Below are 24,576 nucleotides of genomic sequence, written 5' to 3' on the forward strand. Positions count from 1 at the left end.
GCTGCAGGACAGTCAGTCTCACCTTGATCCCTGGGAAAGAGATGGATTAAATCCTCCTGGAAACCATTTAAAAGCATACTAAGGACAAGAAGGTGACTAGATTTACAAAATCATGCCTGACCAACTTGATAAGCTGCCTCTAATGAGATGACTTTGCTCGGTGGATGAAGTGAGAGCAGTGGATGTTGTTTCTCTCAATTTTAGTGTTGAAAGCCTTACTGTCTCCCATAATACCTGCAGAGACACACTGAAGTATGGACTAGATAAATGGATGGTGAGGTGGACTAAAAACTGGCTGAACTGCCAAGCTCAAAGGGCTGAGATTAGTATCATGAAGTCCAGCTGGAGGACAGTCCCTAGCAGAGTCCCTTGGAGGTCGAGACTGAGGCAAACAGCGAAGATGCCAAACAATAACGGCCTGGTGCTAGGACGGAGTGTACCCTCAGCAAGTTTGCAGATCATATAAAACTGAGGGGAGTCGCTCATAGACAAGGGGGTTGTGCCACCGTTCAGAGGCACCTTCACAGACTGGAGAAATGGGCTGACAGGAACTTCATGGGGTTCAACAAGGGGCAGTGCAGAGTCTTGCACCTGAGGAGGAGCAACTCCAGGCACCAGCACAGCCTGGGGCTGACTGGCTGGAAAGCAGCTTTGCAGAGAAGGACCTGGTGGAAACCAAGCTGACCATGACCCGGCAATGCATGGCTGTAGCAAAGGCAGGCACCAGCATCCTAGGCTGCAGTAGGATAAGCATCGTCAGCAGGTCAAGGGAGGTGATCCTTCCCCTCCACCCAGCACTGGTGAGATACATCTGGAGTGCTGTGTCCAGTGCTGGGCTCCCCAGTACAAGACAGACATGGACTTACTGGAGCAGGTCCAAGGAATGGCCACAAAGATGATTAAGGGATTGGAGCATCTCTCATATGAGGGGAGGCTGAAAGAGCTGGTACTGTTCAGCCTGAGTGTAACATCCACGTGTGTAAACACCCAATGGGAGGGATTAAAGAAGACAGAGCTCTTCTCAGAAGTGACAATGAGAGGACAAGAGGCAATGGGCGCAAACTGAAATACAGGAAAGTCCATTTAAACATAAGGAAAAATGTTTACTTTCAGGGTGATCAAACACTGGAACAGGTTACCCAGGGAATTTGTGGAGATATCCTTGGCGATATTCAAAACCAGACTCGACCTGGCCCTGGGCAACAGGCTCTGAGCAAGGGGTTGGACTAAACCTCAGGAGGTCCCTTCCAACCTCAGCCACTCTGTGAACAAGGCTGTTATCCTGGGCTCTCAGTCAAAAATAACTCACAGCATCAGCCTGTTTGGGAAACGCAGCTGCAGCTACCACAGGCAAACAGCTCCCACAGCCTTTCCTTTGTGGTTCTCTTCACACATGTCTTTCCTGGCCTTAAACACCTGCAGTGACCCTCCAGTCCCTCTTCTGTGCTGTGACTCCAAGATCCACTGCAGCATTTCATATCAGCAGGCTTCCCTGTCCTCTTCTGCCACGGCACCTCACAAATGCCAGATGGTATTGGAGGGTCTTAGCGGCATGTGGTTCAGACACATTTTACATGGCTCCTGCCTTACGCACTGATGGCCTGTCCTTGGTGACAAACAAACTGAGGGATTTGGATGCCTTGTTGCCTCCTGAGGGCTGTGATCGGCACATACATCTTTGTGGTTATAGGGTGGCTGCAAGGTGCGTAAGGCTTGTGGTGGAGCAGAGCAAGTGGGTCTTATCTTCAGGCTCTTCCGTCGGGTCCTCTCCCCTGCACAGTCTTGCTGGACAGCTGTGCTGCAGCGCTTCCTCTGCTTGATGCCACCTAGTGCCTCCTGAGCCAGGGACGCCTGGGCCACATCGGCATCCTGCTATCTTTCGCTCACCACATCAGTGCCTGTGTGCTCTCACCCCCAAGCTCAAGCCAGCAGGCTAGGCTAGGCTAGGCTAGGCTAGGCTTGGCTTGGCTAGGCTTGGCTAGGCTTGGCTAGGCTAGGCTTGGCTAGGCTTGGCTTCTCTTCTCTTCTCTTCTCTTCTCTTCTCTTCTCTTCTCTTCTCTTCTCTTCTCTTCTCTTCTCTTCTCTTCTCTTCTCTTCTCTTCTCTTCTCTTCTCTTCTCTTCTCTTCTCTTCTCTTCTCTTCTCTTCTCTTCTCTTCTCTTCTCTTCTCTTCTCTTCTCTTCTCTTCTCTTCTCTTCTCTTCTCTCACAGCTCGCATGGCCAGAAGAGTACCCATCGCGCTATTTTATGAGCAGCCAACCACCATTAGCATCACTGCAATGAAAAAGTGTTACAGCTGGTCAGGTACTAAGGGTAAGTGGGCAGTAAGACAATTCCCCACTAGCTATACTGCATGCTGATTATTGACACTAATTAAATAGCCCATCACTGACCCTTTGGGGCTTACAGCTCACTTTCCTGCCTCCACTTCTGTCAATGCAGGGTCTAACAAGTGGGACTCTTCGTCACCCATACGAGATGCCAAGGTCTTGGTTCAGTCACCAGCCTGAAGCTCTCAGGTGCTTTGGCCGTACCTGTACTGGAGAAGAAGTGCAGGCTGGAGCCCTGCCACTGGCCCCATCGTGGCCATCTCCTGCCCCATCCCTGCCCCAGGCACCAAACCCATTCCAAGGGGCCATTTGGGTACAGCAGTGTCCATCTGAGGAGGGATGGGGAGACTTTCTCCAGCCTAGAGAGAGACTATGCTACATACCAAGCTGATCAGTGTGCTCACCTCACCACCCAGAGCCGTGCAAACAAGTATGACTCCATTCAGCACTCAGTCGGAGGGCCCTGCACCTCCAGCTGTGTGGAGTGATCCAACACCAGATATCGCATCTTCTTGGTTTTGCTTAGCTTAGGTTTCAGCACAGCATTTCAAATCCACACTTGTTGAGTGCCACTGCTTAGCTGTTGAACACACCCTTTTAGAACACAACATTTTACCTCACTGGAAAGTATTGCCACCATTTATTTGGCCAGCAGATTGAAACTCAAGACCAAACTGACATGAAATCTTCTCCCACGCAGGAGGAGGAGGTGCTATAGAAACCCTCAAGTACCGGTGAGCTGTTGGTGTCCTGTGCATGCAGCCCCACCGGCTGCCTCAGCTGACCCTGCTCCTCCTGGCCCAGATGTGTGGCTGCACAGCCCGCACATGCCCTGCCTCCGGCGGGACCTGCTGCTGATTTTGTGCCGTTAAACCTACAGGTAATATCACTTTGTTTCATTCTCTCTTACTCTCTGTGAACTGCTGCTCAGGGTCCTGCTGTGGCTGGGAGGAGGAAGAGGAGGCTTAGACGCCTGGTTTCTGCAGGGCAGTGCAGTCCACAGAGGTCCATGCAGTAGGTTGCAATCTCTGAGCCTTTCAGTTTCTGTTCTTACTCCAAGGTATTCTCCTGGTAATTCACCTGGAAGATCACAACATATTACTTCCTAACAGCAGCTGGGAACTGGAAAGTAAATTCATCCCAACACAGGAAACAAGTGATTCCATAAGATTTGTTTTCTGTCTAAGTAAACCCTTGCATCTTTCAAAGAAGTTCTGTTGTTAGGGTTACTACATTACCGTTTTCAAAGGATGCAGCGATAGATGAGCCTGAGAGAACACCAGTTTCAAAGAAGAAAAGAAAAAAGTACCGTGCCTTAGATCACTGTGTTTGAGAGAGCTGTGAACAACAGCAAGGTCAGCGCAGGTAGTTTCCAGATTTCTTTATGCGATTTGGAAACAAAAGAGAGGAAAAACCCCTCACCTAGGGCTCTTCTGCCACAGAGGCAGTTTGTCTGCCTGCTCTTTCTGGCTGTGCTTCCCTCCCAGGTCGGCTCGCTGCGCAGGGCCTGGCCAGCAGTGCCTGTGGAGTACAGCCCTGTCCAAGTCTATTCTCATACCAGTGCAGCATGTTCATTAAATCTTTGCTGACGGCTACCCGTTCAATTTATAGAAATGTTGGTGAAAATCCAACCAGTTGCCATGGAGGTGGCAGTTGATGCAGAATATGCTGTGCTGTACACCATACTTCCCACCCCATTTTCCTTCTTCCTCTCCCTCTGCTCAGTTCCAGGTCCTTTCCCTCACCCACCAAGGCTGCCCTGCTGTCCTTAGTCATTTCACCCACCACATTCACCTGTCATTCCTCTGGTACCTGCTTATTTCTGAGCCCTCCTCACCAGAAGGTAGGAGGATTTTACAGGCAAGAGTCCCCCTCCAGTGCAGCTGTTTCCCCATGGGCATCCCACTGGAAAAAACACAGGATGTTTGCCACCACGGTGCTACTGCAACACCCACAGTGCCTTCAGCCTCTGCCTTGCTTCTATCCCTCCAACCTCTCTGTTAAGGGTCTGGAAGAAGCTTACTACTTCTTGAGCTGCTGGAGGAAATGAGCCCAGCCCTGACCTTCGTCCCCAGCTGGTGACCAGCTTCCATGGTGGGGAACAGCTGCGGATCAGCTCTCCCCAGTCTATAGTGGGGGGGAAGCAGGACACACTCCACAATACTGGTGACTTTGTCCATTGAGCTCCAGCCTGTTCCTGGTCCTCCAGCAGCAGCAAGATGCTGGTTTACAGCTGTCTCCATGCTTTTCTCACAGCTGTAGGTTGCTGCCTAGCCCCTCTGATGCTGCAGCCATTTCATCTACCCAACCTTAAACATTTCCAGCAGCCACAGGATATGGTAGCTTATCAAACTGCATCTCTTTAAAGACATTTTATGCTCAGCCATACCCTATCTGTGCTATGTGGCCTGCTTTAAAACCCTCTGCTCATTTCCTCCCTCCTCCCCCCAGTCTCTGGGCTGCCTCGTAGCCAGGAGCACTTGTGAGACCTGATGCTGGGGACTGCATTTGGGCACATCTCCAGTTCCAAAGGTGGTGTTGGCCAGAGCCCTTTCACGCTGCAGAGCACACCAGCATGGTTTGCCTGTGTTGTGCTTCAGCATAGAGGCTGCTGCTGGCATTGCAGACCAGGGACAGTGAAAAGCAACCTGAGCATCAACCATGACAGCAAAGACATCTGCCTTGTGCACTGGGTGAGCATAATGGTGTGGCAGCTTCAGCCCGTGATGTAAGGTGTTTCCCTGCTGCTACTTACTGTAGTTCAGAGAGGTCTCCTTGTGTGACAGCCATCAACTTCCTTCCAGGGTGCAGACAGCCAGCAGCAAGCCTCTGTTGGGAAACCCAGACGTGAGCACACAAGAACTGGGAGAGTGCTCTATGCAGGAGTCACATTAGTGTCTGCTAGGGCCCAAGACATTTACATATCCCCCCAGCAATTGAATTAGTTGTATGTTCATCAGTTACTTCAGAACTGAAGTCTGATTTTGCAGGCAGTGCCCTCACCAACTGACCACAAGGTCTGCATCGCTTGCAAAGGCAAATAACTGCTTAACCAGGCATATTCAGTCATGGTGTCCCTTCCTACATCTCTGAAAGCTGTAGGATTTCTCCAGATCCCTCACCACTTCACTCTCCTGTTAGAGTGGTAAAAAACTTATTTTAAATTAAAAGGTTAAATTCTTTCCAAAGTGCATTTAGATGCAAGCAGAAATTCAGCGACATATACACAAAATCACGAGTTCACAGAATTGTTCCATGTGCACGTCACATAGAGCCACTTTGCACAGGATGGGGTCTGGTTAAAGCTGATTTTTATCAGCCCATGAACTCACACTCTTCACGCAACCAATCCAAAACATCTAGTAGCCAGTGTGACAGAGATGTACTACTTATATCTCATGGATTTCCTAAGACGGCAGGATGCCTGCCTGAGCAGGAGCCATCTAATGCAGCCCTTAGTGGCAAGTTCCTTGTTTGCACTGGTGTTTTGTCTTTCAGGTGTGTCTTTCTGCTTTAGATCAGCAGACTTGTACTCTCTCCTGGAACAAATGGGTCCCCGCCATTAATCAGGTTAATCCTTCCACCCCCCATTCCCCTCCCATGGAGGTAGAGAGCAGCATGCCTCACTCCCTCCCTTAGGGTTTCAAGCATGCCTTTGAGATGCAGGAACTCAGATTCAGCTGTTTTCCTCAACCTGGAGCAGGATCTCCAGATTTGCAAGGCAGCCCAAAGGCTCAGAAACCTGCACAGTTAAAGCCAGAGCATGAAGGTGTCTGCCAAGTGACATCTGCTATGCCCTTACAGCCCTTCATCCCCCTAGTCTGTCTCCCAAGCCAGCAGAACCAGTAGAAGAGTTTTTGCTCATGGGTTGTGCTGGGCTTTAAGGTTGCTTCAATCCCTGCCTAGCTCAAAACCAAGCTAAGGGTAATTCTACCTCTTTTGCACAGCCTGACTTAACAAATTAGCGTTCACATTGTCACAAGATGCCCCCACTACCTATGAGGACTTTTCTAGGTGCTATTCCACGCCCCCCCCCCCCCCCCCTTCAAGAAGCCTTTAATAAAGGCTTCCTGTCATGTCCTATTGGAAGTGTACCTTGAGATACTTACTCATAAACTGAGTAAACATAAACAAAGCTCGGCAAAGGATGCATCCCAGGTAGAGGCTGACTCAGAAAGCCAGCTCTGTAGACTCAAATTCAAATTGATAACAAAGTAAATATTTACTTAAATACCCTTTTTTATAGGAGCCATGCATCTTTTAAGAGGTAGGAGTAAAGTCTTACCATGTCTTTTCCCATTTCAGGTCTCAGAACATCATACAACATCTACACATCAGGACAATGAATGTGTCCAACAACTGCAGTGTCACAAATCTAGAACTGTATCACCATGTTCGTCTCATAGAATTTGCTCTGTATAACATAATTTTCTTTTTTGGAGCACTATTTAATGTCCTTGCCCTCTGGGTGTTCTTCTGCAAGATAAAGAATTGGACAGAAACCCGGGTGTATGTAATCAATTTAGTCTTTGCAGACTTCTTCGTCATCTGCACCTTGCCTTCCATGGCTTATTTACTCTGGAATAAGTCAACCCGAGATGAACTCTGTCAGTTTGTAGAGGCAATGTATTTTATCAACATGGTAGTGAGCATCTACATAATTTCATTTATCTCCATTGATCGATACATTGCCATAAAGCACCCCTTGAAAGCCAGGACCTTCAGGTCTCCTTTAAAGGCTGCCCTTCTCTGTGGGCTTCTGTGGGTCTCCGTGATAATCGCTACCATCTTACAGTTTTGGCAGAGACACGCTGCTCTCTGCTTTCAGAAGGATACCACTGCGCCCGCTACTCTGAGCCTATTTTCCATTTTCTTCATTTTTACTGTTCCATTAGCAATCTTGAGTTTTTGCTCCACAGAAGTAATTAGAAACCTTAAGAGACGTCTGAACACAAATTCACCAGAGAAGAAATTAATCCAGAAAGCTGTTCACATTATTTATGCAAATCTGATTGTATTTCTAATATGCTTTCTGCCAGCCTACCTTGGGCTACTTGCCAGGTTCATAATGGAGAGCATCGGAGTTACCTGTTTCCTGCTCCAGGTTATGAAGAACTTCTCCACTGTGACAAGGTGTATTGCCACGTCCAACTGCTGCCTGGATAGCATCTGCTACTACTTTGTGACCAAGGAGTTCCATGAAGCCCTTCCACTGCCCAAATCCAGCACTGAAAAGACAGATCAAATCCACTCCTTGCAGACACACACTTGCTAAAGGAAGGTGAGGGGCAGGGGGGATGAAAAACACCAAACCCAAAAAAACCCCACAACTCTGTAACATCAAGAGAAGAAACAGCTTCAACATTATTGGGATAACTATTGTGCTTTCTCTCTAGGGAGGTTTAGCGTTACTAAGTTAATTGTGATTTATACTATATGTTTCTATTAAACAAGTTATTTCAGAGAGCTGTGTAAAAGCGTGTATGTAGTTGCTGGTCAGTAACATGTCTCCATTCCACCCTCCAGCGCCTGCTTGTTACTCTTGCAGGAAGAGAGGTGACCCATGTATGTTTCCCTGTTTTAGTTAATTTTGCAGCTAAAGTCAATCGATCCTTATTGTCAACACTTACAAAAGAATACATCATGTTTTACCTCATTATGTATTTCAGGTTGTTTGCATTATTAAAATAATACCATTTATTTTTATCATATTCCTTTGATGGGCTGAGGGGGTTCGGGTGGTACCAGTATACTACTAAGTAGATGGCCCTACAAAACAGGGCTCTGCTCACTGCCCTTCCCCTTCAAGTCAATGCGTCAGACAGATGCAAAGGAACATTTTTAGGATGAAAGCAAGATTTGTCCAGTGACATAAAGGCACAAAGTCCAGGAGCTGAATCCTCCTGCCGGCTCCCCTCCTGCTGCCCTGCTGAGCCCTGGCACAGACACACCTCCTTAGAGCAGCCATCCCCATGGGGCTGATGCTCCCACTCAATGGGGAAGTCCTTTTAAGTCTGTCTAAACCTTTGCCACCCATGCACTGCTATTCCCTGGGTTTATCTTGTGGCATCAGGCTGGCCCCCATGTTCACCCTCCCAGTCACAGCTCAGGGTCAGAGTATCACCCCCCAGCTGAACCCCACATCTGGACACAGCTGGGTCCAGGTTTCCGCAACCTGCCTACATTGACACCCCTAACGTTTCATTTGTCCATGAGTCAGAAGCCTACAAAACTCAGGGGAGATGGGGAGTGGGTTGACCCCCTACATCTTATTCAAATGCTCCCTAGGACTGGGCTTTTTGCTTTCTAAATACTGAAAAGTCTCCAAAATGGCCTCTGAGCTCTGCCCAGGCAATGCTACCTGAGTGTTCCAGGAGACAGTGTGAAAGAGTCTTCCCTGCCCACTTACACAGTTTCCCCTGTGACCTACATCTGTCTTCAGGGAGCCCACTGCTGCTGCTCAATCTGCTGTGTCACCTTTGGGACTGTGAGCTCAGGAGACATGAATTAATGGGACAAATCCTGAGGGAGTCAGTCTGGCTCCCATCAGCTGGCTCACATTGATGGGGCTGCAACTGCTGCAGCCAACAGACAGCAAAAGCCATCAAAATGACTACAAAATACCACTGGGGCATGTTCTTAAACATGTTTCTAGAGGTCCTGTCACCTATGGCGTGCTCACTGCCGCACCAGTATCTCTCACCCACGCCCGGTTGGCAGTGACTGTCATTACCAGCTTAAGATTTCCAGTGACGCTGATGCGCAGTGTTAGACACCTGGCTGCTTCACAGAGGATGAGCAGGCCCATAACATCTGGCACCTCTCTTGTAAAGACACCGAAGAGAAGCATGCTGGGTCCCCTCGCCCTGAGCTCACTGTCACAGGGTGCATGAGCACTGACGTGCCCCCTTGGAAAAAATACCGGCCCCCACACTGCTGCCTGCCTGGGGCATGCTCTGCAACCGCGCCAGAGGCTGCATGGGCTGCTGTGCTCCCTGGGGGACCTTTCAGTGCCAGAAACGCAATTTGCAACTATTATGGGTTTTATTTCAGAAATGATTTGTCTTCCCACAACTGAAAATATTAAATTTTAATTGCTAGTTTGTGTGAGGTGACGGGGGGGAGCACAGACGGTGTGGAAAAAATGATGGTGAAGCATCGAGCTGATGTGAGAAGAACGACAGAGGGCACCAGAGACTCGACCTTCCCAAAAAGTAGGTGATAAATGAAGCACTTTTGGGGAACAAGAGTTCATTGCTGTGTTTCAGCGCTCCTGAGCTGTCAACAGCAGGCTCCCAGACGGCTTGTGCCCCCACAGAGCAGCACCCCATAGCAGCACCCACGGCCCTGGCAGATCTCCTCCCCTGGAAGGACACCCACATCTACACTGCAACCTTTCTGGGGACTAAACTCACCTGACGGCCCCACAAGAAGCAGGTAATGTCTTTTAATTCTTCCCACAGCAGTGTGTGGCTGTGTGCTCTGCTTTGTACTTCAGGGTGTGCTTTCTCACCTCTTAACTGAAGAGCTAGTGAGGGCTGCCTGCTTGTTAACATACGGGTTGATCCGCAGCTCTACACAGATGCCTCAGTTTCCTTCTGCTTTCACAGCTGTTATACCTCACTGTTTTGCAGTCATATGTGTCATTCAGGGGGGTCTTCATCCCTTGCTGTGGTTTCACACCAGTGCTTCTTACCATGCCTCTTCCATGAGTGTGGAGACACCCAGCTCCAGGCACACTGCGGCATGGCACCCTGGAAACCACCCCCGGCTCTGTGCTTACATGGGGGATTTGATGGGGCCGGGATGCCCAGTCCAACCCGGAGGGCTCAGCTGCTCCTCAGGGCATGCAGAGAGTGGCTTCTCACTGCAGGATGACCATGGTCGGCTGACAGGGAATGGTTGCAGGGTAGGTGGTACCACAGTGCAGCCAAGGACCTGTGAAGCTGAAAGCCCAAGAGAGCCAGGACACCAGCTGTGTGTTAGTGCCTCCATAAATTCCACCCTAAAAATGACTGTATGCCTGTGGTTCAGTGATGCCATACCAGTTCTGGTGCTAGGGCAGGTGCTGCGCTTTCCTCTGTGGTTGCCAGATCTGTCTCCCAGTCTCGGACACTAAAAACAGTTCACTTAGTTTATGCAATTGGACATTTTCACTACAGTGTAAATGTTGATGCTTAGAAGCTGCTGACTTATAAGGCAATGTATTTATAAGAGATTGTAGGAATCTGGGCATTTTCCTTTTCTGCCTCACTGTAAACACTTCCTTTATGAGCTGTAGACTGTCTGATTCATCCTCCACAGCCTCTTTGCTGGTAGCAGATGCCCTGAGATATTTAAAGGAATACCAGGAGATAGTCTAAGTTCTTGGATTCGTGTTTTCTGCTCTAGCAACATTTTGGCTCCCTATCTTTGAAGGCTGAGATCAGACACAGGTACTAACTTTCCTTTCTCTCTCTGGAGACCTGCTACCTGCTAGAGCTGGTGGTACCCCTGCTGAGCTATTCCTTCCCAGCATCCTCAGTGAGAGGAGTGGGTTTGTGCTTGAGGGAAACCTGCCCACATCAGGCACCTACCCACCAGGCTGCAGCAGCGTTCCCACAGCCCCCAGGAGCAAAGCCACCTGAGCTACCTTACGGCTGGAAGGGCTCAAGTCCTGTGGAGGTTCACAGACCTGGCAAGACCCAAAGCAAACCCATGGGGTGACTTCAGCAGCAAAGCAGGGGGGCAAAGTGGGAATACTACCCTGCTCTGCTTTGTGCTGCCCTAAAGCCAGTAGTTCTCTGATAACCAGAGCAGCAGCAAAGTGACCACAAAAATTATCATTCTACTTTGTAGACCCTTTGCTATTACCCAAACTGTGAAAACCAGGCCTGAATGGAGGGCAAGACAGACTTAACCCTGTAATAGCTGTAAGAGGGGGTTGCCTCTGTGTTTTTATGTTAGCTGGTGGTGAGTGACAGTGTTACCTTGATGTCTGAGGGACAGACGGTGGTGATGGGACACCCGAGCCCCTCCAGGGGCTGCCTACATATGCAGTGCAGGGGTGCAAGGAGCCACAGAGCCAGGAGAGCAGCAGCACTGCAGCAGGACCCAGCCCAGAGGACCTGTCCCTGAGCTCAGTCTCATGCCTGCACCCTTTTCTTGCAGAGACGGCCCAACATGGAGAACTGCACCAAAGATGACAGCACGCTGCAGAATAGCATTGTGATATTTCAACTGATCGTCTACATCCCAGTGTTCTGTTTGGGGATCCCACTGAACACAATTGCCTTCTGGGTCTTCTGCTGCAAAATCAAGAGGTGGACCGAGACCAGGGTGTACATGATCAACCTCATGGTCGCAGACAGTTTCCTGCTCTTCGCCCTGCCATTCCTGATATATTTTACCAAGTATGACCATCCCACAGACAAGCTGTGTTTCACCATACGGAACATCTATTTTACAAACATGCCTATGAGCATCCTTATCATCACCCTGATTGCAATTGATCGATACATTGCAATCAAGTTCCCTCTAAAAGCAAAGATTCTTCGATCCCCACTGAAATCGGCTTCTATTTGTGGGTTTCTATGGATAATGGTAATGATTTATTCCTACTTGCGTCTAAAATTTCAAGAAAGAAAAGAACAATTCTGCTTTCGGAAACAATCCATTCAACCTAGTTACTCATTGTTATTCTCCATTACCTTTGGGTATTTTATTCCCTTAGGGATTGTGATTTTTTGCTCAGTACAAGTCATCAAATGTCTCAAAAAGAAGATGACCACAAGCCCTCATGAGACAAAGTTAATCCAGAAAGCAATCCACATTGTTTCCGTGAATTTGTGTGTGTTCATCGTATGTTTTTCACCTTTACACATCACACTGCTCTTGCGGTTTGCAGTGGATGTTGCTGGAGCTTGTCCTCTGCTCTCAGCAGTTAGAGCCTCTATTCAAATCTGTGCATGCTTAGCAAATTCTAACTGCTGTTTGGATGCATTTTGCTATTACTTTGCAGCCAAGGAATTTCAGGAATTTCCTTCTCTGTTCCCCACTTGTATATCAATGAGATCCAAGATGAACCAAAGCCAAGAGTCACAGCCACCCACAGATCGAGTTGTGACACAGACAAGGTCTAGTGCACTATAGGTATTAAGAGCCACAGTGCTGCTGAAGTTTCGAGGCAAGGGGAAATGGGACCACTTACAGTATTTGCAATCATTGTGGGTATAGGCATACCTGCAAAAAAGAGGCAACCCCCTCCAAGGGGTCTGATATTAACTTGAATTTTGTCCTTCTGCCCTCAATGACTTGACTCCAACTCTGACTGTTGTCTTGGATCCTTGTATCACATCTTCAGGCATCTCCTGGACAAGAGGGAGAGCCACGTGGTATGGAAAATAGATTAGAAGGCCATTGTTTCTGCCAATGCACTTGCATTGCAGCTTAACATAGGAAACTGAGCACCCTTACAGCAATACACAAATCAACCTCTAGTACTGTAATGCATATGGTGACTTAAAAACAAGAAAAAGCCTCTGTCCTACAATGCCAAACCTAATACATCTGTGCTGCTCACATCAAAGAATTTGCCTGTAGAGTGGTAGTTTCCTGCCAGCCTATATAATTTCAAAGCTTGCAGCTATCACTAGGATGCAGCTATTGCTGCGCAGGGAGTAAACTGCAGGAGTCAGACAGTGGCCTAAGACTATTGGCCCATTCCTGCCATATGACGCTTGTATTAGCTTATGGCAATGCCCTGGCATTTGTGAGACTAAAATCCCTGTGGCTATAAATAAGCCATTACTGCATGGAAAAACTGAGCTATGTAAAGCATTGTGGACCACAGAACAGACCCTTTGCATCGTGCATATCAAGAATAAAGCTGTGAAGACCTGATCTCACCCAAGCGACGACCGTAACCTCAGGTAACAGGTTTGTTGCTGTACTTTAATGGGATCAAACTGCCAAGGGGTGTCACGTCTGATGAGAGGTGATTACATCTGCCCAAGTCGTCGCATCCTCACGCTGCAGGAGTGTTGATGCCCAGAAAACAGCAGTGAGCAACATGGAGCAGATGCAGCCTTGATCCCTCCCTCGTCATCCATGAACAATTTTCAGAGGAGGTTTGGTGAGAGTGGGGTGTGTAAGGCCCTTCTGAAGAGATAGGGCAGACCCACTGCTGAGGGCTTCTCGGCATTGCCCTGTGTGATGAAGCATTGCTTTGGATTTGGGTTCTTTTTCAGCTGCTTGGACAGCGCACAGTGGGTGTTCAACAGCTCTTCTGCACCTCATTTTGAGACATTTAACTCTTTCCATGCATTATACAGAGAGCATCTATGCTAGCTGGATCCCACACCACGCATCAGTTTTAATGTCTGGCTTTCCAGGTAACAAATTCCTCTATAATATCTGTGCTTGCTGAGTGTGCACCATGTATCATTCCAGTCCACAGGGAAGCGACAACAGGACAACAAGGCAACTCAAAACAGTTAAGCCACAAAGGGAGGTCTTGGGGCACTGGAAGGAAGTGACCCATAGGGAAGCCTGGGCTGAGAGGGGAGCAAGTGCCAGGGTGTGACTACTGCATAGTCATTCTACCTGCATGGAAATTTCATCTAACATTTTACCACATAGTCACTTCAATAACTTAAAGTCAGTGTGGAAAATATTATAGAGTTTTTGAAATGCATGTGATAGCTGTATCTCAGTTGGCTTCATGGTCCCTGACTTTCAATGTCTTCTGACTTGTAAACCCCTAAAAAATTCCTCCAGGGAATGCAAACCCATATTCTGCTCATGTAAACCTACAGGAAACTAAGTTTCTTAGTGACAACTTGCAAATAGTTCCTCTACAAGGGGCCTGTCACTTTCTAGTGTCTGCAGACCACTTGCTGAAACCAGTGTCTAGACACTGGCCAATCAACATAGGAAACAACTATTCCCATCACAGAAAGCACTCGCCATCCAGACATTAGATCTACTTGCTTTGTGTCAATACTCTGGCAGAGGTCCCAGCATGATGGAAGCTGCAGTGAGAAACTGCAGCATAAAAATGGATGAAGCTACTCAGGTCATTCAGCTGATCATTTATGTCCCCATTTTCTTCTCTGATGTATTATTTAATGCTCTGGCATTACTGGTATTTCACTGCAAGCAGAGCAAAAGTCTGTGTATGTGACTAACTTAATCACTGCACACTGTTTGGCCCTCATTCTGCCTTTTAAAGTCTCTTTTCAAAGACGGAAAAAGGTACAAGAGATGAATAGTGCCTAATCTTACAATGCATCTGTTGCTTAAGGAAATGCATGAGTGTAGTCACCCTTGTAGCTGTCAACAAATACACTGCAATTAACTATCCTCAGAGAACAAGAGGCTTAGGGTCCCCTGTTAGCCCATTCTCCTTTATGGTGTGCCAGGCATTACTTACATGTCCAGGTGTTCAGCAAGGAAGATTTCTGTTTTCAGAAACAGCGCAGAGGGCCTTCAAAACCACTTTTGGCTCTGGGATCCCCTTCTGAGATGTTGCATCTCATTGGTTATAATGAAGGCCTGTTCCAAACAGATTATTATGAAAATTTTTATTATCTTGAAAAAAGATGAAAGTTGATTCATATCAACCTGTTATACTGCTGTTAATCCAGAAAGAAAACTTACTCTTTCTTACCTTTTCTGCAAACTCAGTCATGTTGATGTTTTCTCCCTGTTAACATGGGGCACGTTGTCCAATTAGGTTGTCTATTCTGAAATACAAAACAATAACGCTTTTGTGCGAGTGGTCTCATTTATAGGTCTCATAGTATAGCAAATACTAACTGCCATTACAATGCCATTTGCTACTGTTTTGTAACCAAGGAATTTCAGAGCATTTTCTTCTTGCCCAAACCTATCGTTTTTAAATCAAGAAAGGACCACAGACAAGGCACTCTATTAAACCAAACAGCTGCTGTGGTTTCACCCCAGCCAGCAGCAGCCAAGCACCACACAGTCACTAGCTTACTCCCTGTTGGTGCCAAAACCAGTACAACAGGTGCACTAAAGAATTTATAGTTGGCGTTCCTATACGTAGCCAAGCTTACTGCATATGGAGCTTTATGAAGTGAATGTCTTTTTCTTGTAGGAAGCAAACTGAGGGTTCCTGCCATTCATGTTCTAAATTTTAAAAATTGTGTTCCTTTTTCTTAAAATGGAAGTTTTTTGATGTCACAATATCCCTGTCATCATTTAGTAATAGTTTTTGTTGTTTGTACTGAATGCTATGAAAACAAAAAAGGAAACATTCTTTTGCAAGTGAAAATAACTCTATCTCATAGTAATATATCTATAAATAAATATTCATTTATTACCATTGTACATCAGATTCCTCTATTATTAACACTAAACCTATACTGGAGATTGTGAGAGGAGACTTAGTTACCATGATATAAGATCTGCCTTACAACAGGATAGTGCAACCCAAAGATGAGTGAGGAACTTTCTGAAGTAGTATGCACTACTTGGACAAAAATTATTATCTGGTTTACATGTCAAGTCATAATGATGTTTATGATGCGTTTCTGACACCTTTCTTCAGTTTGAACAAAACCTCAGCTCCATGAGTGCTCCCAGTAACGGAACAGATGATTTATCAGCACCTGGGCCACAACAAACTACCAGCCATCATACAGCACTGGAATAGCAATCCATGAGGACAGCAGCATGGTTATCCACAAATTTTTCCCATTTCCTAGCACAAGAGTCTGACTAATGATAGCAGGGAGCAGCAGCCACAGTCTGACAGCTCCAACTAGCAGGGCTGGGCCACTGCATTCAGCTAACATTTCAGCAAGATATAATCTCTCTATCCCTTGAAAGATGCTAACAATGGCTTAAACCTTAAATGAGCAAATTGATGCTGCAGTCAAAATTTAGGCTTGAGAGAAAAAAAAAAAAAAGGCAAGGAAAAGCCTACAAAGTAATCCAGAATCTTTCTTCTAAGTGAATAGCCAACAGATTTAGCATTTTTGGCCCTTCTAAGCAGGGAAGGCAGGGGCTGGCATAAGACAGTATTTTGCTGTTTAGTGGCATTTGGGCAGGCCTGAAAGCTGAGTTCTCACCAGAGGTTTGGGCTTCAGCAGCACTCCTCTCCCAGGAGATGAAGGGCGCATATTGGGGAGTTCTGCATTTTAGTGAGTCGGGTGCTGCTTTCAGGTTTTGGAGGTACCTCTGTGTTTTTGGTTTCTCAGTGCAGTGCAGTTGTTTCAATTGTGAGCACTGCCCAGCAGTCTCCAGGGAACTCTACAGGCACCAAAGCAGCAGCAGGCAGCTGGGGAGCACAGGCTTTGCCATGCCCTCCCCAGTATGTTTGCACAGAGATACATGGCCAACCCCTTCAGCAGTGATGCTGCTGGAGTACGGAGAGGGCTATAGTACAGAGAGCCCTGCCAGTGCGTAATCTGCCGTGGCTCAGCTCCTGTGTGATGCTAATGATGGGGAAAAGGGAAACAGGCTCAACAGACAGGGTTGGTCATTGTGTGAAGTTGATGCAGTTAGCCTAACACTGCCATTTCACAGGTTTTCCATGCTAAAAATAAGACTGACATATTCTGCTCCCGACCCCGTAGTTCTGCTTTGGTCAAGTTTTGCTGTTGCAACATCACATCTTCCCGTGAGAAAGCCAGGAGAAAAAACACATGGGGCAGAGGCATTGCAGAACTCGAATGTCCCAGGGTAGCATGGTGTCCCTGTGCCCCTCGCACATGTGGAGGGGGTACCGGTACACCTTGCCAGACACCCTGTCTCACTCTGATGTGCCAGCAGCTGTAGCCAGCAGGGCACAGTCTCTGGGAAGCAGAGAAGACCAAGATCTTCCCTGGCAGGAAAAGGAGGCAGGAGCCCATCAAACCTGAGCTGTCCTGTCTATTAGCAATCTGTACCAGGAGCACAGGAAAAGTTCATGAGAAGGATTTCTTTGGCTGGGAAACAGGACATCAGGCAGAGTTTACAAGGGAAGGAAAATTGATTGATTGTGCAGAACAGAAGTCTTAGAGATCAACAAGTGTAAAGATCAAACAGTTCTTAGCAAATTATTCCCTTAGATAGGAAAATCTACCTACAAATCACAAGAAAAGAAGTGAGATCACCCTGTACTGCTGTTGATAAAAACAACAAAATTGTCCAGGTATTCCAGAAAACTACCTAATTACTTTGCGACAGCTTTCAGTAAGGACAAGGAACCCAAGAAGTCCAGAATTTTAAAGGAATTAGCACATGAAATCTCACACCAGCACCAAAGGTTTTTAATAAGTCAGCCAAAATAGGATCAGGGGACAGAAACCTCCAAACAAAGCCCCTTCTCTAGGATGGGGGAACAAAGTGAAGAGTCTGGCCAGTAACAGTTCTGCTATGCTCAGATCTGAAAAATGTGCAGTTTTACAACACTTTTGAATAACATTAAATGGGACAAAACAAATAGAAATGCAAAAGTTAAGTGGCGCTTCACCTTACAGGAGTATTTTGCCTCACTGGCTCCTTTCACTGAGAAAATCACTTTTCCAGCCAAGGTGTAGTAGACACTGGTGTCAGTAAAAGGTCCTTTGGAGCACGCTGTGAGCAGTAATGCACTTTGTACAGGCACTGGTACTCAGCGGTGCTGTAGGCCCCTGGACTACCCTGCCAGAGAGCTGCCAGCAAGGAAGTCAGAAAACAGCACTGGTGTCACCTGCACTGCACCACATGGTGACAGTACTCATGGGGCTGAGACAGGCTGAGAACTGCAGAGGCAGGGGAAAATACCAAGTGAGCATCATTGGTCCATGGCAGAAGTGATAAAACCTGCAAGTGGATGGAAGAACGGGGTCATCAGCATCTGCAAGAGCCTAGAGGGTGGCTGATGAGGAGCTGAGGTGGAGACAAGAGAAGCATGAGGATCCTGAGCCAAGCAGTGTCCAGGAATCAGACAGGGACCACCACATCAGGAGACATGTAAGTTCTCCACAGATAACACTTCATCGTAGCTTTGCCTACTGGTAGCTGGTGGAGTTGCTCTGACATACCCTGGTGAACCTGCTGATCACAGCCAGCTGCTTTGTGCCTGGTGACACCGTTTGTCCCTCCTTTGAATCCTCACCAGGCTGACGGGAGACATAGCTGCCCTCATCTGGCAACCACAGCACCAAGCTGTGGATGGGAAGCATCACACTGGAGAGATGCTATGAGCTGAGCTCCCTCCAGGCTTGATTTTGACTGCTCATGGTTAATACCAGTAGTGATTGCTTTGACATAGACAATAGGAGCGTGTGGACAACACCTGAGGATGACACAAAGTGAAGTGTTTTCTGTACAGTGGTGAAATTATCACAACCCAATATCTGAATGACTTTGAAAAGTAAAGTACTAACAAGAACCACGACATGAAAATTATGGTGGTTGGGGATCAAGAAGCTGGGTGTACTAACAGGTCAGCAACTACTTATAAGCATCCACCAAGAAGCAGCCAAGAAAGGCAAGCACAGTCCGCGGAAACTCAGGAGAAGTATTTAAGCTAAGCTTTATATTGACTATACACTGGCAAGGAATTAATCTCAAAAGCTGGTTTATAAATGTGCAGACAGACAAGGCAGAAATACTCCTGAAGATGCTCTAAGATGACCTGAAAAGTGGGAAGGGGAAATGTGTTTGCCCAAGACAGCAATTCAAGGTACTAACAGTGGGACCTTCGAGCTTGTTGATCAATTTGTCTGAACTCTTCCTGTAAATGGGTTGCAATGGACAGCCAAGGAGGAGCCCCTGGCCAGCAGGCACCTGCAACCACAGAGAAGTCACAAAGTTATCAGGTCATAGGGTCACGATGCCACGCTTTCTCAGAATTGCTGGCTGATGAGAACTATGGAAGACGAAAGAAATACCATGATTCAGAGTGAAACCCAGCTATAATAATCACAAAACTGTCTGCAAACCACAGCCCTCCCCTTCTCCAACAGCTCTGTGAATGGGACTGGGGGCCTGCTGGGGCTGCTCTGTCCTGGGGCTCAGCAGTGTGACAGCAGGTGACAGTCCCTGCTCCAGCCCCAGCAGAAGTGGCAGAGCAAAGACCTCAGGACCCTCCAGGGAAATGGGTACCCTCCAAGAAACACACACAGCCTGTTGGGAGAGGAAGGTCAGCGGTCATTGCCCACTGAGACAGCAGGCACCGGGAAGTAAATCAAAGGAAAAACCCAAAGTCATTCCATCACTGGAGGAACTGCTGCAGGGCCACATGGCAGATGAGCATTTCATCGGGCTGCAGGGCTATTGCAGGCTCCTCAGTCAACAGGGGGTGTTACAAGCCATGCCAGCGGTGAAGAGGAAGCTCAAACCCAGCAAAATGCGTTGAGGAGGGGCAGAGGTGGTTCCTCCACCAGCGTTGCTGTTGTCACAGCCACTGGCAAATGGTCATCGCAGGACACCTTGCTGGTCATGTGCCAGGAACACTGCTCGGAGCGCTCATCGTGCCTGCACATCACACCGCAGCTGGTCTGGAGGAACATTCACTCTCTCCAAGGACAGCGAGCAAGCAGGTAATTCCTCCTGGCTATTTGCTGACCTGGTTATTTGAGCTCTGCAAGGCACTGCCTTTCCCCAGCCATGGAAGGACACCAAAATGGTGGTGGAGAAACTGAGAGAGGGCTGGAGCCTGTGTATTTCAAAGGCTCATTTTGATACTGGCCACATTAGACATGTTTTGGATGTTTAAGGGCTGTCCCAGCCTTTGCTAGATGTCCCCATTGTCTGTTACGATCTACCCTTACATCATTCCTCATGTCCAATGCACGGAGCTGCTGCAGGTATTGGCTGTAGCACGTTTCCTCACCTCTGAAGAGGTCTCCTGGCATGATTCCTCAGCAGCATGACTTTCAAAGTTAGCCAGGAGCTGCAGATGCCGCAGCACTGCCCTATGATTTGGGTTGCTCGGGGTGCTTTCGAGCCACAGGAACCTGCACCCATGGAGCCATGTTCCCCTTGCAAGGAAAATCCAAAGACATCTCAGACCTCCCTGGTCTTTTCTGACAATGAACAGCTGCACCTGGAATATACTCCTGCATTAACTCCTCCAAAGCAGGAGGGCAAACAGCAGTATTGCCCTTAGATCTAGGGTGATAAAACCACCTACTAGACCAGATAGAGCTCATCTCTCAGTTTCACATGGCTGCTGATCATGCTATGACATTGGTGGGGTTTTTTGTCCTGGAATTGTGGCAGATTGCTCTAATACTTCTGAGACAAAGACCAGCTTTCACGATCCTTGAAAGGCAGCATAAGCAGACCCCAGGACTCCGATTCTTGCTGCACACCACTAAATGCTACCACTGAGTACAGGATTCAATAGCAGCTAAAACTAATGAGAGATGTACTCATTGCTCTTATCACTAATGAGAAGTGATGCAGAGACAGCTCAGGACTGAAGGAGAGGACAGCTGTCCATTTGCTGCACATCTCCCGGAACATTTTGAGCTGTGAGGATGCTGTCTGGCTTCTCCTGAGCACCACTATAAGGAAAGGATGAGAGCTGGGTTTAGGCACCCCTTTCCATTAAGAGATGGTTGTAACAGCTCATATAACTCCTAGCTGCAGGATACCTGGTGCTGCCTGATCTGAGTCTGGGCTAAACAGAGGCCCAAGCACTTTCCCCTGCAGCCCTCCACAAGACATCTTCCCACATGGGACTCAGTGAGAACCTGCGCTTTTCTCTCCTTCACAACTCATCAGGCTCATGTCCCACTCCCTCCCTTTCTCACTAAGTACCCTACAGCCAGCTCTGCTCTGCAGAGTGATCTCCATGATCTGGTTTTCACTGTTTGTAAAGTCCTAAACTATCTGAATTAATCACCAATTCAGTCAAGAGTCCAGCTTCTCAAAGGTTTAATCTGCTTTTGCAGGAACCGTGCCTCTTAATACCCCAAAAATGAACCTCAGCAGCTGCAATATCACAGCCTATGAAAGCTTTCCGCTTGTCCAGCTGTGTGTTTACATCCCGGTTTTGGTTTTGGGCATTTTGCTGAACGTGTTGGCGCTGTGGGTGTTCTGCTGCAAACTCGGCAAATGGACAGAAACCAGAGTTTACATGGTCAACCTGGCTGTGGCTGACTGCTTGCTGCTCTTTACTTTGCCTTTTAAAACTTTATCCCAGTTCCACCAGCTGAAGGTAGGTAGATGGTGCCTGGCTCTGGAAGGTGGCTATTTCATAAACCGCTTAATGAGCATCGGTATCATCACTGTCGTAGCAGCTGATAGGTACCTTGCAATCAAGTACCCGTTGAAAGCCAAGGTGCTGAGGTCGCCGCTGAAGGCAGCTTTTGCCTCTGGATTTCTCTGGATAGTTATCATCTGCATGATGTCCGTCATTAAAAAGTTAGAGGACCGAGGACAAGATGAACTTTGCTTTGAAAAAACTTCCGTTAAGCCCTCAGTGATCACACTGTGTGCTATTATTGTAGGGTTTTTCATGCCACTGATCATCTTGAGTTATTGCTCCATACAAGTCATCGCAGAACTCATGAGAAAGAAGAATGAAAACTGTCACAAGGAAAAGTTAATCAGGAAGGCCGTCTACATTGTGTCTGCAAACATGGCTGTGTTCATCGTATGCTTTTTACCTCTTTACCTTGGGCATCTCCTTCGCTTTATAATGGACTCCACCAGCTCCAACTGCTCTGCAATACAGAGGGTTAATAATTTTGTTCACCTCGCCTCGGTCCTCGCAAACACAAACTGCTGCCTGGATGCTATTTGTTACTACTTTGTCAGCAAGGAATTTAAGGAAGCATCTCCCAAGCTAGCCAAGTCCAAATCTGAAGCCAGTGAAGAAGCTGAAATTCAACTCACATGCATAACACATTAGTGCAAAACACATGCAGCACACATTTTATACTTGCTATGTTCAAGTTCAACTGGGACTCCATAGCAGGCTTTCACACTTTCTTTTTGTGTGAGTGGAATGGAGGGACTTTCTGCTAATGGAAAGGATTCAGACACATGAAAATTAGCCCTGATTCAGACAACCACAGCAGTCCAGATCCTGATGTAATGATCTAGGTTGCCACTGATAATTCTCCACGTTATGCAAATTTGAGTAAAATTATAGCTTTCCCCTGCAAATATTGTCTTTCATTTTCCCAGAAAACCCAAACCAAGTACAGCCAGAGGTAAAGGGGGGGTGGGGTGGGGGGGGAGTGTTTGTCCCTTGCCCTCTCATTGGATCAGTTTTTATGCAGCTATAGCTGTGACAAAGAAAGAGGGATTATTCCAATATTAAAAAAAAAAAAAAAAAAAGCTATAAACCTCTTGGGTTTTAGTTGGTAGTAATGCACACTCACAGTGGCAAAGGCAGATTTTTCCCACTTTAGACAACTTTACAGCACCATTCATACTACATAACAGCTACAAAATGGTCATCAATTGCAATAGAAGGTCAGAAGAAATTGCAATTGCTTGTTTTGGAGAAAAACTTTACATCAAAAGTGTTTGAGTCAAACGGCATTAAAACTACTATCCAAAGAGTTGGGGCAGGGCAGTGGGAATAAGGACTCTGTATTAGGGGCTTATAAGATAAAGGACTGTCTAAAGAAAGCTGCAGCAAGCTGGTCCAAAGAAACCAACATAAATAAAGTCATGTTACTGGCACAGAGCTTAGTCTCTTAGTGAGCTAAATGGAAAAGGTGGGGGGATTCAGGTGGTACGGGACCTGCTCTGCTGTCTGTCCCCAAGTGGGGCAGCTCATCTCCCCACTGTCCAAGTGAGGGGCAGGGGGTACGAGCTGCAATGGAGCCTCAGGTTTTCAAAGGCAGAGCAGTGCATGCCACCCCGCAACACACTTACCCACAAACAGCTAAGTAGGTACAACCACTAACTAGCCCTGGGCCACATGTCCCTGGATGGGACGTTACCAGGCACACACCTCCACTCACACCTCCCAACCCCAGGCTGGGCCTCCTTCCACCTGCACATGCTGGGCCAAACCCTACCACCACCTAAGCAGCTTTACAGCCCCCACACCCAGTTCAGCCTTTTCATCTCCTCTTACTCAAGGCACATGTCAAATGGAGGAAACCCCTCAAGGAGAGACTCTGCTGCAGACAATCGTTGAGCAGAGCCCTCCATCCACCCAGGCAGCGGCTGCGTCACTGCCCAGAAAAGCCCACGTCACCTGCACGGGACAATAGCAAAGCTCTGACAACCTCCCGAGGGACTGTAGGCTTCTCACCATGCTTTTCAGAGATTCAGGTAGAAATGGGGATATCTTCTCTGTCATCACCAAAATCTGAAAGCAAGATCTCGCCTTCACTCACTGCACAATGAGGAGGGGGAGTAGGAGAGGCTCTGGCTCTAAAAAAGACCTTTTAAGGAGGTTGGTTTCTCCTCTTTCCTACCTGTAAATTTTCTGTGAAAAGATCAAAGCAGCCACAAAAGGGACTGTGCATGCAGAGAGGGACTTTTTACAAGGGTATGTAGTGATAGAACAAGGGGTAATGGCTTTAAACTGAAAGAGGGTAGATTTAGATTAGATATAAGGAATAAATTCTTCCCTGTGAGGGTGGTGAGACACTGGCACAGGTTGCCCAGAGAAGCTGTGGCTGCCCCCTCCCTGGCAGTGTTCAAGGCCAGGCTGGATGGGGCTTTGAGCAACCTGGGCTAGTGGAAGGTGTCCCTGCCCATGGCAGGGGGGTGGGACTGGATGATCTTTAAGGTTCCTTCTAACCCAAAGCATGCTATGAGTCTGTGATCTCCTCCCAGCTCAGTCCAAGGTGCTGCGTGGCATGGCCCTGGCAGCGATTTCACACTGCTCAGCTCAGTGCAGCAGGGCTCGCACTTTGCCTTCCCCAGCCCTGTGTGCTGATGGGTCTCCTGCATCTCTATAGTAACATATACACCCTTTATGACCTTAATTTGATGGACTGTTCCCCAATAAGGTTAAACATAACTTTAAGATTTCCTCCCCAGTATGGGATTTGCGTGCCGAGACTGCAGTGATTTAAGAGATAACCTGTTTGCCAGTGTGTTTTTTTCTACACCTCTAGTTTCACCAGCATGGGTGCAAGCTCTTCAGAGGCAAAAGCTCTGCACAAACTAAACTGCTATTTTAGATGCACAGGAAAAAAATACTTCTCCAGTAACCACTAATTAAATGGGTGGAGGAGATACAAAGCAGCCTACAAACAAAGCATTTCCGATCAGATTCTGCTAAGCTGTCTCACTCCGAGTAACACCCCTTCCTCTAGCTGCCATTTGCCCAGAAATACATACCATGA

General features: G+C 47.5%; 3 protein-coding genes and 1 long non-coding RNA gene across 4 annotated transcripts; 3 read left to right on the top strand and 1 right to left on the bottom strand.

Annotated features, from left to right (window-relative positions):
* Positions 1-1,088: 1,088 nt before the first annotated feature.
* On the bottom strand, positions 1,089-6,920 carry LOC141927017 (uncharacterized). The gene is made up of 4 exons (XR_012624271.1): positions 6,615-6,920; positions 5,085-5,158; positions 3,240-3,409; positions 1,089-2,273 (listed from the first exon to the last, which is right to left on the bottom strand). It is a non-coding gene; the product is annotated as an uncharacterized LOC141927017 (long non-coding RNA).
* Positions 6,921-6,923: 3 nt separating this feature from the next.
* LOC141926872 (G-protein coupled receptor 35-like) lies at positions 6,924-7,604 on the top strand (the record flags this gene model as incomplete). Its single annotated transcript, XM_074833259.1, has 1 exon — positions 6,924-7,604. A coding segment is annotated over one exon (681 nt), but the record flags the coding sequence as incomplete, so codon positions are not given.
* A 1,922-nt stretch (positions 7,605-9,526) lies between these two features.
* Positions 9,527-15,664, top strand: LOC141927016 (G-protein coupled receptor 35-like). Its single transcript, XM_074833631.1, has 2 exons — positions 9,527-9,766; positions 11,480-15,664. Exon 2 carries the CDS (start codon positions 11,492-11,494, stop codon positions 12,458-12,460), a length of 969 nt encoding a protein of 322 aa, XP_074689732.1. The 5' UTR covers positions 9,527-9,766; positions 11,480-11,491; the 3' UTR covers positions 12,461-15,664.
* Positions 15,665-19,782: 4,118 nt separating this feature from the next.
* On the top strand, positions 19,783-22,426 carry LOC141927345 (G-protein coupled receptor 35-like). The gene is made up of 2 exons (XM_074834521.1): positions 19,783-19,848; positions 21,208-22,426. The coding sequence occupies exon 2, from the start codon at positions 21,234-21,236 to the stop codon at positions 22,167-22,169; it is 936 nt and encodes a 311-aa protein (XP_074690622.1). The 5' UTR covers positions 19,783-19,848; positions 21,208-21,233; the 3' UTR covers positions 22,170-22,426.
* Positions 22,427-24,576: the final 2,150 nt, after the last annotated feature.

The sequence above is a fragment of the Strix aluco genome, chromosome 9 (assembly GCF_031877795.1).
Source record: "Strix aluco isolate bStrAlu1 chromosome 9, bStrAlu1.hap1, whole genome shotgun sequence".
Lineage (NCBI taxonomy): Eukaryota > Metazoa > Chordata > Aves > Strigiformes > Strigidae > Strix > Strix aluco.